This window comes from Apium graveolens, chromosome 8, assembly GCF_009905375.1.
Source record: "Apium graveolens cultivar Ventura chromosome 8, ASM990537v1, whole genome shotgun sequence".
Taxonomy (NCBI): domain Eukaryota; kingdom Viridiplantae; phylum Streptophyta; class Magnoliopsida; order Apiales; family Apiaceae; genus Apium; species Apium graveolens.
This window is the reverse complement of record NC_133654.1, coordinates 85,982,377-85,996,721: the sequence shown is the minus strand read 5'-3', so window position 1 is coordinate 85,996,721 and position 14,345 is coordinate 85,982,377. Positions and strand designations below refer to the sequence as shown.

The 14,345-nt window shown below is 34.0% G+C and overlaps 1 protein-coding gene across 2 annotated transcripts; it reads left to right on the top strand.

Annotated features, from left to right (window-relative positions):
- Window positions 1-2,521: 2,521 nt before the first annotated feature.
- Window positions 2,522-11,203, top strand: LOC141677092 (putative hexosyltransferase MUCI70). Of its 2 annotated transcripts, none has more exons than XM_074482826.1 (9): window positions 2,522-3,194; window positions 4,022-4,288; window positions 4,489-4,699; window positions 4,843-4,952; window positions 5,040-5,239; window positions 7,721-7,824; window positions 9,307-9,494; window positions 9,592-9,791; window positions 10,678-11,203. In XM_074482826.1, the coding sequence occupies exons 1-9, from the start codon at window positions 2,969-2,971 to the stop codon at window positions 10,900-10,902; spliced, it is 1,731 nt and encodes a 576-aa protein (XP_074338927.1). In that variant the 5' UTR covers window positions 2,522-2,968; the 3' UTR covers window positions 10,903-11,203. The 2 variants fall into 2 exon arrangements, with proteins under 2 accessions (XP_074338927.1, XP_074338928.1); XM_074482827.1 differs by having other exon boundaries at window positions 2,523-2,709.
- The last annotated feature ends 3,142 nt before the right edge of the window (window positions 11,204-14,345 follow it).

The window sequence follows — 14,345 nt, the reverse complement described above, 5'->3', positions numbered from 1 at the left end:
TATTAAATTAGTTCCAAGTAATGATCCGATTAATCATTCCGATTATTTGAGTAATCCTTCTAACAATGACTTTACCGACTAAATATTTTCTAACCCATTGTTTTCCTCACTATCTATTAGGGCTGACCAGAAAACTAAAAAAATCCGAATCCGAAACCGAAATCGTTGAAAACCGTTAAAATCCGAACCGCGAAAAACCGATTCGAACCGAAATCGAATCTGATTTTCCGGATGAGGTTATAAGTGAAAACCGAACCGAAAAAATCTGATCTGAACCGGGTAATTAAAAATAAATAAATAAATTATATTTATTATTTATATAATTCATGTGTACTACTCGTCTCTTTGCATTTTTTCAATAGTTTGCTCTTGTTATTCTTAAACTACTATCGGTTGTATAGCTGTAATTAGGGGTGTACAGACGAACCGCTCAACTGCATCCAACTGCTCAACCGCATCCAACCGCTCAACCGCTCGCAACCGAACCGCATTTTGCGGATAATCGCGAAACGCGGGTTGGTTGTGGATTTAAATATTAAAAACCGCTCATTCGCGGTTTAGATGGAGTTTTAAATTTTTGAAAATCCCAAAATCGCAACCGCAACCGCAACTCGCAACATATATTTATAATAAAATATATTTCCAAAAATATAGTTGATATCATACAAATTAATAAGTATACACATTTATTAACTAATCTTATGTTAATGTTAAGACTTCGTTCATAAGATTCACAATCATTATAAGATATATAACCAAACAAATGGAAAATACAATCAACATGTAATCTTTTTTATCCTTTTCTTTTTTCTTTTCTCTCGCCTCCATATTTTTGTATGTTTTTAATATCTTGCTACCCACAGAGCGTTAGTTGTATTTTATTTCTGAATGTAAATTTATCACGTAACTTAAACTTGAATTTATTAATATTCCGAATTTAATTTTTTTGCAAATTATTAATTATTTTAAAATAAGTGGTTGAACCGCAAACCGATTCGCAATAACCGCAAATTCGCAACCGCAATTGACGCGGTTAACCGCAACCGCAAATGCGGTTGCGGATGATAATTTTCTAAAACCGCTCTTCACAGTTTGTTTCGACTTTTACCCCAAAACCGATCCGATCCGAACCGCGTACACCCCTAGCTGTAATTCATGTTGTGCCGTTCGTATTACTCGAATTTGTAAATGAATATAAGTAAAGTAGCATGCATGGATCACTTATCACAGAATTGACAGAAAAACATAGTGAATTCTAGTTATTCTCATGGACTTTGCTAGGATGAGTGAAATAGAGTGATATCATTGATATACAAATATACCTCTTAATAGCATGAGCATCCTCGACAGAGATTGCTAATAAAGTTGCCAAACCATGACAAATCATTAAATATATTATTTTTTAATTTTCTCTCACATTCATGTCACTCTCGGCAACATTTATTAAAATTTTGCTCCAATAGTTAAGCAAATTTAAAGGTTGCCCATGTGTCCCTCTATATTAATGTTATATTTAATTCAATATAAAAGTGGGTTGAGTAAAATACATTTTAGATATTTTTTATGACTTTTTGCTAATTCAGGGAGTTGCCACGGCGTTGCCAAATTTTGGCAATCTTGGTAGGCAACGTTTTGACAACCTCCCAACTCCAATACATAGGCAATCAAGGGTGTCATACCATGTAAGTTTGACAACTTTCTTGGCAACTCCTATTGGAGATGCGTGTGATAATAATACCAGATGTCTAGATACACACATGCTATTTTGTATACTTTGTGTGATAATAATACCAGATGTCTAGATACACACATGCTATTTTGTATACTTTCTTCCATTTGCTACTTCCTTACCTATTCAGTGTCCTAATTATGAAAATTTTGTATTCTTATTTCGGAACAAATGTACTTTATATCTCTGTAATTTGTATGCTTAAAATTTTTACTAATTATATTTATTTTGTTAATTTTATTGGACGCGGTTTATAATCGAAACCGATCCGATAAAAATCGAACCGAGGTTTTTAAAACCGAAACCGAACCGGTGGTTTCGATTGCGGTTACAGTTTTAAATTTTAAAAACCGAGGATATGCGAATCCGGTTTCGGTTTTATCCAAAATCCGCCCAATATCACATATTAAGAAAAAATGACAAAAATAGCCGATTTTTGAAAAAAATTAACAAAAATAGTCATTCTGAAAAAAGTGGCCAATTTTGGCCGATTGAATACTCCACTGTCAGTTGGGTATCCCAATTTGTATAAGATACTCCACTGGTAGTTGGGTATTTCATATATGGGATACTCCACTGCCAGTTGGGTATCTTGTATAAAGTGGATACTCCACTGACAGTTGGGTATCCATCGGCTAAAATTGACCAACTTTTCAGAAATTGGTTATTTTTATCAATTTTGTGTAAAAATAGGCTAAATTTGTCCTTCACCCACATATTAACGTAAAAAAATATCGAAAAATATAAATATAACAGTCATAGAGATCTCAGATTCAGCCTAAAATAATTGATTTGCACTAGAATTTAATGAACCCCCATTTTAGTTATTGGCATGTTCCCATTATTACATGTGCCTTTGCTCCTACTAACAAACTCTGATCTTTAACTCAATTTACTGTATCTATGATTGTATCTCAACACTCTGTTCTTTGATTATTTTGGCTATCCAGTACTGCATTTGATGCATTTTTATTAACTGGGTCAGTGTTATTTCCTCATTTTAGTGTGCAAAATCTAATCTTTTGAACTGTTTTTTTGAATAATCAGGGAGTATCTGTTTTAACAAATTTCGGGGGTGAAGGAGAATCTTGATTCTTCTTTTGGGTTGTCAAGTTTGAGGACCTGGGGTTGTTATATGTTCATTTGGGTATCTTCGATTCGAAATCTTGAATTGATTTGATTTGTATTTGGGGTGATTTAGGAGTGGAGGATGAGAGGAGATTTAGGGTTTGAGTGGAGATGATTTCGGGGTCATTGGGACTCCGGTCAGGAAGTTATGGGTCATTGCAGTTACAATCAAATCAATCATCAGTTGTTGCTGGTAGGAAACCTCAGAAAATGTTTAAGGACAAAGAGAGATTTGTGCATTGGTTTTTTAAGGTTGCACCGCTTAGGAAAGTTGGAATGTTGCTGTTGTGTGCTATCTCGGCTTTGGTTTTCGGATGGGTGGTGTATTTTGGCAAAGGTTTGGGTGGAACGTGTTACCCTGTTTGTTCATTATATTTATTTGGTAGTGTTGAGTGAATGTAGATCTTTAATAGTAAGAAGTGATGAGATCTTTTTTATATTTCTTTTGGGTACCCTTGCCGAAGTTTATGAATGTTTTAATCACAGCAACAAACTCAAAGAGTATTGTCTTGTGCGATAAAAGTAGTTGTAATAACTGATTATGCGTGCCTATGGTCATTCTCTGTAATGCCTTGAGGAGTGAATGACTTTAGTGTTAAATTTCCAGGATAAAGCATATTAGACATTAGTTCTAGTAGATTAGTATATTTTAAAGATTGGCATATCAATCATCACCTTAAGTTTCTAGTCATAACCCCTATATATGTATATTGATTTAAGTAGTCAAAAATCAGATTATCATGTAATTTTTGATATAATTGATATTTCTGTTCTTCGTGTGTTCCTTGAGCTTTGTTCTGTGTTTAATGTGAATTCTGAGTGGAATGAAGCAGATTTAGTTATCTATGAGTTGTTCATGGACAGTTTTTATTTGCGACGAACCCCAAAGATGGTGTCTTGTGGTGTAAAAATAATGAAAAATAATTGATTATGATTGTTTACCAGACATTACTTTTCTAGTCTTCAGCAGTAGAAGTTGTTTACTGCCTGAAGTTATTAAATAAAGAGTAATAGCTGATTGCCTTTGATTGCATGTTTGCATAACTTCACCCCCTATTTACATATTTTGCCTTCAAAGAAGCAGCTCGTGACATGTTATAAGTTAATAGAAATTATTATTTTTCTTGACTAAATGATGTCATTTTGGATTGTTTCGAGGTATAGATGGACAGAAGGGAGTCCAAAATCCAAGCTTGGGGCTTAATGACACTTCAAAGACAGGCAATCACAGTTTTTTTTCACCAAATAATGTTGATCAATTTATACATATGGAATTAAATTCTTCTACACAGAATGATATGGGAAAAGTTATAGCTGAGCCTCTGCCAACTCCCGTTTATTTTAAAGGCTATACCCTTCCCCCAGGAAATCCCTGTGAAAGTTTTATGTTGCCTCCCCCACCAGCAGATAAGAAAAGAACAGGACCACGTCGTAAGTTGGATTTTGTATCTTTTTTCTCTGATTTCGGTCACATGTCTTCTGAAATGATTATCTTACACAGTTCTTGGCATCTTTGCATTACACATTTCCATACTGTAGAGGTCTAATTGCTCCATTTGAATAAATAGACATATTAATACTATTATGGCTGGATTTATTGATGTAATTTGTCTTGAAACCATTTTTTTCAGCATGTCCAGTATGTTACCTTCCTGTTGAAGAAGCTATACCCTTAATGCCAGATGCTCCATCATTTTCCCCAGTAATTCAGAATTTAACCTATGTTTGTGAAAAGAATTCGACTAGAAGTGAGTTTGGAGGCTCAGAATTTGGAGGATATCCATCTCTTAAGCAGCGAATTAATTCTTATGATATAAGAGAATCAATGAGCATCCACTGTGGGTATGGTTTACTTTTTACAGATTGTAGCTTTGAAATAGATCTTGTGGCTCATCTTTTTTACTTTTAAATAGTTTATTACCTACCATTGCTGAGTGTTTACTTACGATTTATTTCTAATTTGCTTCTTGCACATAAATCGATAGCTTTGTCAAAGGGATAAAGCCTGGACATCAGACAGGATTTGATCTTGATGAATCTGACCTTCTTGAGATGGAGAGATGTCAAGGGATTGTTGTTGCATCAGCAATATTTGGTAACTTATAAATATATATATGTGTTTGTGTGTGTGTGTGGCACGTGCCTAATTACTATTTTTATGTATCTTGTGGTTTCTTCTCAGGAGCTTATGATCTTATACAACAACCGAAGAATATTAGTGAAACTGCCAAGAAGAATGTATGCTTCTTTATGTTCGTAGATGAAGAAACATACAAATTCATAACAAAATCTCGTGAACTAAACAGCAGTAAGAGTATCGGATTGTGGAGAATTGTTGTCATCCACAGCCTGCCTTATCAGGACCCTAGAAGAACTGGGAAGGTGATTCTTATAAAATTCAGCGATTGTAAGTTGTGTTAGAGCAAGTCCAATGCAGTGCTAGAGGTGGTGTCATTTCTATAATTTGAAACTAAATGCTAAAAACTTCAACTCCAAAGGGGTTCTATCCTTGGATGCAAATATGCATAAATGCATCTTTAGATCTAAATTTGAAACCAATGATGCATTTATGCATCCATGCCACATCATTAAGTAAGCCATGCATAGTGGTGAACTTTATCTAAAATATAGGAGAGAGAGAGACAAAAATTAGTTAAATTAGGAATTATTTGGATGCAAAATGCAACTAGCATTGGAGTTGAAGTCCTATTTTAACAACAAAAAAATCTTTTTGGTGTCAAATTATAGAAATAGCTATAGCTATTTTGTATTTTGCACTGGACTTTCTCTTAAGATTCTCTTAGGCTTGTGGATGAGAAAGCTATAATTTAGTCACCTTTTTTCACTTGGGTCAGATCCGTTGACATAATCTCCTTAAAATAGTAAACAAGTATTTCCTTTTCTAATTGTATGGACTATTAAGTTAATAGTTTAATCTTAATTGATTCTCTTTTAAGTTATAGAGTTTCCTCTAGAATTCTATGACGATAAAGGTGCCTCCGTGGACAATATACAATAATAATTATATTCCTATAGTGTACAAAGTTGTACAGACACAAGCACGGTATGCATAAAAATTGGGTGGAATTTTTTATGGCTTCTATGTAAAATTTGGAATCACCCTATTCATATGGACGGAAGATCAAAGTTTTACGTTATATTTTCTTTGTAGCTGTCTTATCATGAATTTCTATGATACACCAGAAGGTCCAGATTGTCTAGGGGTGAGCACGGTTTGGATTGTTGCGGTTTCGTGGTAAAACCGAAACCGCAACCGCATACCTTCGGTTTTCAAAATCAAAAACCGAAAACGCAACCGATCCGTCGGATCGGACGGATCGGTTTCAAAAACCTCGGTTCCGTTTAATCGGTTCGGTTTCGGTTATAAACCGCAAGAAATGAAAATGGGAAATATTTTACAAACTAAACAAACAAAAGAAAATTGAAATATTAGTACCACCATTCAAGTTTACAGAATATAAATCTAAAAATGTTGAGCATAAATAAACGTTGCCAACTTTGTTACAGACCAGAGTCAAAGCATGAATGGATCTTCTGGTATGCGCATGACTGCTTTTGTTCTTTTAATCAGAATGATTAAACTTTCGTGTGACATGAAACTAATAAATACTATAGTTTTCTGAGCTTCTACTTTCCAACTGCGTGAAGGTAACTGAGTACTCATTTTTCACATTTTGGACGACAGGTAACTTGATGTGCAGATACGTCAATGTAAATACTGCAAAGACATATCAGGGTTATTATTTATAATATAATTTATTTATTTATATTATTAATTGGATCGGTTTCGGTTTTATTCAGTCCGATTTTAACCTATAACCGAAACCGAACAATCGGTTCCGGTTTCGGTTTTTGATTTTCCGTTTCGGTTCGGATCTACGCGGTTCGGTTTTTATCGGTTTCGGTTCCGGTTTCGGATTTATTCGGTTTTCTGCTCAGTGCAGCCCTAATCTGGTCCGCCTTTTAATCTGTGTTATTTTCATTTTCGGGTCATTTAGTTTAGTCACTAAAACCAGTAATAATTCATTTAAAAGAGTAATGCATTGGCTATGTCGTGTATCTACAGCTAACTTGTAGCAAAAAGAGTTTGTTCTGTATCTAATTGTATGGCTGATTGTTTAGTGTGGTCGACTTTAGCATTTATATTAATAAGTTTTAGATATTGAGGGTTTTGCGTATACAATATCAGTCAACCTTAATCAGCGATATCATACAGAGAAAGGTTTGTGAACTCTATTAATAATAATTTTTGAACTGGTTATGATTGCAAAGGGTTAAGAATGAATAATATATAAGTTTTAAAAATTTACACATTTTTATAGTGATTGTGCTTGGTAATTTTTTGCATTACTTCGTTCCGTACTGGTTTGGTACTGTAAAAAGTATATGATTGGTAATTGCAGTAAAAAATCAGTTTGTTTGCCCTCCCTATTTCATGCATATAACCTATGTTTTTGCTATCTTCCACACTCCTTTTCAAGTTTGGACCTTTGAATTGCTATCGTTGTCGTGCAAGTACGTGTTTCGTCCAAGTTCAGCAGAGCTTGTCCAAGTAGCATTCTATTTGTGTAAATTACTGAGGTATACCATGTCTCACAACTTTCGAAAAAGAAAAACAGATTAGTTACGATAGCATCAGAATCTATTTGGGACATTCTAAAATAATAATGATGTGTTTGGTCCTACCAGCGGTAATTAAGTAAATTATTTGCCTTTTGTTTTCTGTTTTCTGTTTGTCCACTAGGATAAGTGACTAAGAGATGGAGAGGTGTGAATAATATATATGATCCAATTAAGACCTGCTCCCAACAATTTAAGGTACTGAAAAAGATAGCTTGACAGGTACCAAAGCTTCTGTTGCATAGGCTTTTCCCTAATGCCCGGTACTCATTATGGATAGATGGCAAACTGGAGCTTGTTGTGGACCCTTATCAAATTCTAGAAAGGTATGTACACCTATCAGTAATTCCTTAATCATATTGTGGGGCTTCCATGTGGCATTGCTTGATTTTTTTACTTCAATTCCCGCTTCTAATTCTAAAGTATAAATGTTTTACCCTTGTAGAATCATTTTCCCACTAATGTAGAATCTGTGTAGCATTCCGCCGTTCCCAACTGATAACAGACTAGGAGTCTATGACTATGGTTGCTGCTTGCTTTAGTTACAAATGGTCAATAACATAATTACATAAATGAGTTTCCTCTTGAAACCCATGTAGGATAAACTAATCATAGACATTGATATTTCCTCCCAGCCACCTCTTTTTGTGAAATCTGAAAATCATCTTGACTGCAAATGAAAGTGAATAGGAGGCTTGCTATTTCTGGCAAAACTTGTTTTTGCTGTCAATGAACTGTTTCCTTAGGTGGAGGAATGCTGAAGCTCGCTGAATTAGGGGTGCGGTTTTGAATTGGATGCAGAAGTGAAATAACCAACATCATCTCCACAAATTTGCGGTCCATTTCCATCTGTTTGTCAGCATTAGCATCATCTTCTCATATGACCTTGACCCTTACGTTGTTCTTGAAATTGATATAGTATATTTGGATGAGAGTACACACACTTTTAAGACCATAGGCTTTTTTTGGGACAACGGTGTTCGCTTATATGAAATAGATATAGGAGTTCAGCATTTGGCAAACCAACAGGAAAGTATAAGAACAGTGTTGGGAATAAAGAAGGAAGAGCTTAGAGGAGGGCTTGCTATTTACCGAGAGTAGAAATTGTCGAAGTATTTGCCCATATTTCAGTTGTACCCTCTTCCGGTTTCACTTGCTACAGTTGTGTTAACTCTTTCCTGCTGCTATAGGTTCCAGTTATCAATTTTAATCGGATTTTTCATTTTACCTTCGAGTACCTGTGTCGGACACTCGACACTTGGACATGGACACTCGGACATGGACACTCGGACACGGACACTTATTTTAGGCCAAAAACATGTATATTTTTAGAAATGTTGCCGAATCCGATATTTGGACACGTCTCCATGTCGGCCACTTCTAGCCGAGTCCGAGTAACATAGCCATTTATCAAATGTTATAGTTAATTTAACAAAGAAAATAAAAATGTTATGTTTAAGGAGTTCGGTAATTGTTTTGAAATAGCATTATACTTCATGTGTCGTATTAGACTTTGCAGAGTTTGAATGGATTTAAGCGGGTTGGTTAGAAAGATATTCTTTTAGGAACAGACTAATTTATTAAATACATGCATCAAATAAAGACGTGCTAAGGGTTGGGTTCTGAACCTTTCATCTCTTTCTGTAGCTTCACGTTAATATCCTGAATTGACCTCTCATATGTGCGAGTTCTGTTCTCTCAAACACAAACAAACATATTGCTTCTATTCTAGTAACTAACAAGCTCCAACCTTTCCTAGTTTTAACTGAAATATTGAACATAAGACTGTATTCCTGGTTACCCTCTAGGTTCTTGTGGAGGAAAAATGCCAGTTTTGCTATATCTAGGCACTATAGGCGATTTGATGTTTTCGTCGAAGCAGAGGCTAACAAGGCTGCCTCGAAATATGATAATGCATCCATCGATTTTCAGGTTGACTTTTATCGAAGAGAGGGTCTAATCCCATATTCGGAGGCAAAGCTTCCCATCACAAGTGGTCAGAGCTTAAACTAACTCATCGTCTAGACTTCTACTGATTTACTTTGTTCCTTGACTCATCTTGGATGTACGAATCCTTCTTATTGTGTATGCAGATGTTCCTGAAGGATGTGTTATTATAAAAGAGCACATTCCTATTGCGAATCTGTTTAGTTGTCTTTGGTTCAATGAAGTTGATCGATTTACTCCGAGGGACCAGATAAGCTTTTCCACAGTAAGGGACAAGATTATGTCAACGACAAATTGGACCGTCAATATGTTCCTGGATTGCGAAAGGCGCAATTTTGTAGTGCAGGTATGTCGTTCCTTAGGTACATTTTCATTGACTGAGAAGTTTAGTTTTTCATTTGTGTAGTGGTTTTATAGTGCCAATTTATGCACTGAGAAATTGATCAAGTGCTATTTTTTTTTGTGCTCTAGTCATCTTATACTCCGTGCGCTCATTATTAACCGAATCTGCTATGTATATATCATGAGGGGTTAATTATCTAACTCCTCACTGATTGAGTCGAGATTTATAATATGAGTCAACATATTCACCGATTTAAAATTTGTATCAACTTAGTTATACAAATTTCTGAATTTGTTTCCTGATAATGAGGTCGATGTGTCTCACCGTAGGTATGTGTGCTTGCATATTTAAATTTATGTTGTTGACCTTTGCCCAAGAAAAGGTTGTTACTTGATAGGAGGGTTCGATTTGGCTAACACTGTACTTGCAAACTAGTTACAAACACGCGCATTAATACATGTCATTGGTTCAAGCTTCCTCTTCTGCAGTGCAGGGGGTGAGCAGCAATTACTTGTTTTTTGAGTAATTTATGTTGTTCTTTTGACCACTGAACCTATGATAACTTGTTTTTCCTGTTTTTTCAACTTCTTTAAGGCCATTCGCACAAATCATTATTCTTTTGGATCTATTTCCTTTTACACTTTCTTTTTGTATTCACATGCCTAAACATTATTTACGCACTTCTAAACAAAATATAAACCTTGTTAAAACAGGTAGATTTTGTCTCCGTGGTGTCCTAAATCTGTTAGTCATCACATTTTCTTCATTGTTTTTGTAGAAAATTTTAAAGACCGTTGGTCCATTGACCTTCCCTTGATTTTTTTTGTCTGCAGTGCAACTTTTTTGTCTGCAGTGCAACTATATTACAAGATTTTCTTTATACATGCAGGGGTACCATCGAGATGTACTTGAGCATTGGGCTTCCCCTCCGCCTCCTGGTGCTCTTTCTATTGCACATCCTCCACCACCTGTTGCACAAAACAAAAAATTGCCCAATGTATGGAGAGAGAGAGTTCCAAGTAACACAACAAAAGTCCCTAACAGACATGGAAAAGATAGGTCTGGTTCAAGGCGTCATCGCAAAGTTACTGCAGGTAGTAGAGATATCAATTGAGTTCAAATTTTGTTTGGTGATATAGTATAATGATCTTTCCTTCCCTGCTTAAACAATCAACCATTTTAGGGGCTTGGAAATTTGAGTGCTGTGCACTATATAGTAGTGGTTTCTACTAGCTAATCTCATTTGTCAGATTTCATAGCAGTTATTAGTGAATACTTCACTTTTGTAATATCTATCTATGTACTATTCCTTAAATAGAGACCACTGACTTTATCAAACCTTAAACGTGGTTCCTTTTGTATTTAAGGTTACCAAAATTAATTCTATATTTTAATTACCATTTCTTCCCAAATAATTTTTTCCCATAAAATCAGATCATAGGGTTGCTAGGTTTCAAAAAGCATTAAATTAATTGTTTTTGTAATAAAATTACGATCACTACTTCTTGATGAGATCATATGTTAATTTTATTTATTTACGTTAAAATGTAAATAATTATAAAGACAACTAAAGTGTAATAATGTGTAAGGTATATTTTAAGTATTCTTCAACGAAAAGCAAATAATAATCACAAGCAGTGTTCTAAAAATCTTCAATTCAACCAATTAATTCTCGATTAATTCCCCGTAAGGTATCCGAGAGATTCATTTTTTGAAATCAGATTAGTCCTCACGAATTTTTCTTTATTGGAGTATATATAATTATTTAAAAAAATTAAAATTATTATATTCATTTAATATGAATAAATATAGAAATTATGATATAATAAATATATATTTGTTAATAAATAACTAATATAATCATAATAATATATTAAATATAATTTAATATTATAATACATCCGATTTTTACTACGATTAATCCCCTATTTTCAATTAATCCCAAATTGGTAACTTGACTAATATTCCTCGATTCCCGATTTTTACAAATCACAACTAACTAAATTTAAATTATTTCTATTTTTTTGGTTTGAAAATTTAACAAATTAAATTATTTTTTGTAACTGATATTTTGTTTCGGACCGAGGAAGGCATTGACCATACTTATTGATATATATTATTTTAGTAAATTTAATTGAAAATTTTATATACTTGCTTATTTCATATTTCACATTCCAATAATTTTTTGATAATTAAATTGTAATTCACTTTAAATAGAATTTTAAATAGAATATGTTGCATCTTTTCTTATCAAATATCAATAATAAATTGTCTATAGTTTCAAAATAAATAAACAAGATACTCAAATTTAATTTAACCATGTCTATAGTTTCAAAATAAATAAACAAGATACTCAAATTTAATTTAACCATATGTTCTATAAGATTTTTCCCATCCAACAATTTTCTATATTCTAAGAGAAAATATTTTTACATTGTATTTAATTTGTAATATATTGAATCCCTTTGTTTTTTATCCCAATAATAACTCATTTAATAAAATTTTGGATTTAATTTTAAATTGCTCTAACAATGACTTTGGTAATATACATTGTAAACTTCTAGTTAAATGCCTAAAGTTACTACTTGGACAACGCACCTCTGCTTCTTGTAATTATAAAGGCAAATTATCTTATTAATTTAGATGCAAAATTAACAAGATTATTAAGATAGAAGATAAGAAGCATGAATATTTTAAAAATCACATACAAACTTTGTGATTTGAAATGATAACAAATCTTAAGAATTGCAAATCAACATAATCATTATAGCGATCTTAAAAGATTAAATTTGAAAAGTTGCTTAATTAATTATCTTAAATAACAAAGAGAAAATAAAATAAAATAAAAAGACTAAATTTAAGATATGAAATAGTCACCTTTGTGGGTGATAACTAAAAATGAAAAAAAATTAAAAGAGATTAAATTCCACATGATCATTTTAGGAGATAAATAATTATAACATCTCAAGGATCAATTATCTAATGATTATCAATATCATTCTGATCATTAAACCATCCACCCTCATTTGCTACGTCATTTCCCTGCAGCATTAACATAAAGAACTCTGAATTATCAAACTCAATGCCAGGTAGCTCAGGAAGCCCAGCATTTTCTTGTGGCTTTATATAAGATTCAGGAACAACAGTTGTGGGTACTACCCCCATGCCAGACTGAGCCATTCCAATATTTTGCTGAGGCACCATGTATGATCCATCTGCTGGCACAAGATCAACCATTGTAGGAGCAACCATTCCCCTAGTGGACGGAACCCGCATTGTTGACCCCGTTTGCATGGTAGGTATAGGACGGTTCAGTGCAGGTCCCACAAAAGATTCATGTGAAGATGCCAAGCCACACATTAATGTTTGTACCAAGACAGGACCAGGAGGCGTCACACTGAGGGTTGAAGTAGCACTTATTGGTGCAAAGGAGGATGGTGAAGACATGGGTAGACTCATAGTTGAAAAGGAGGATGGTAGAGACACGGGGAGACTCGGCTTCCAAGTAGCATTTACGGGTGCAAAGGAGGATGGTGGAGACATGGGGAGATTCATGGTCGAAGTATCAAAGGAGCACAGCGGAGATAGGGGGAGACTCATGGTTGAAGTAGCGAAGGAGGACAACGGAGACAGGGGGAGAGTCATGGTTGAAGTAGGACTTACAGGTGCAAAGGAGGATGGTGGAGACATGGGGAGACTCATGGACCGAGTTGATACAGGGACAGCAGGCATTGATCCGGTACCTGTATAACGCCTGATAGCAGGCTCAGCTTCACGGAGAAGCCATTCAATGGTTTGCCCATCATTGTTGTGACCTAGTTCCTGTGTCAATTGAAAAATTCTTGCAGCTGTTATTATTGGAAGTCTGACTCTGGGTTCTCGGCCATAAACCTTTTTGTGCCCAGAATTCTTAACCATCTTTGATTATTTTTAATGGACTTGGTGTTTAGAGTAAAGTGATGGACTACAGAGGATCGTAAGACCATATTTATATAATATCGGTTATGTATTTATGAATTATGATGAATTGTTTTCCACACCTAAATTTTTACTTAACAACCACTTACCAGTGAGCAGTGAGATTTTAATTATAATCATATAAAAGTACAAAATTTCACAAACGGTTATATACTTGAAGCCAAATTTACATGCATATAGTTACTGGACTTTTAAATGTGATCTGTCGTGTACATGTTTAATAGGGATAAATTTTAAATAAAACATGTGTGGATAGTTATTTTTTAATAGAATTTCTATTTTAAAAAATATTGTTCATTTTAATAAATTTTAATTAGTCAATATTTTTTTATTTGTTGCACAAATTTTGTACTAGGAGAAAGGGTACCGAGTGATATAAGAGTTTTAAATCTTAGATAATACATAAACATAAGCACTTTAAATTCAATTTATTATTCATGTAAAAATGTATGGAAGAGGCTATCAAATTTATCTTCTCTTAAAACATGATTAAAATTTAGATAAAAGTATATTTAACTTTCAAAAAACAAAATGAAACGTTTACTTAACAACCACTTATTAGTGAGCAGTAATAAGACC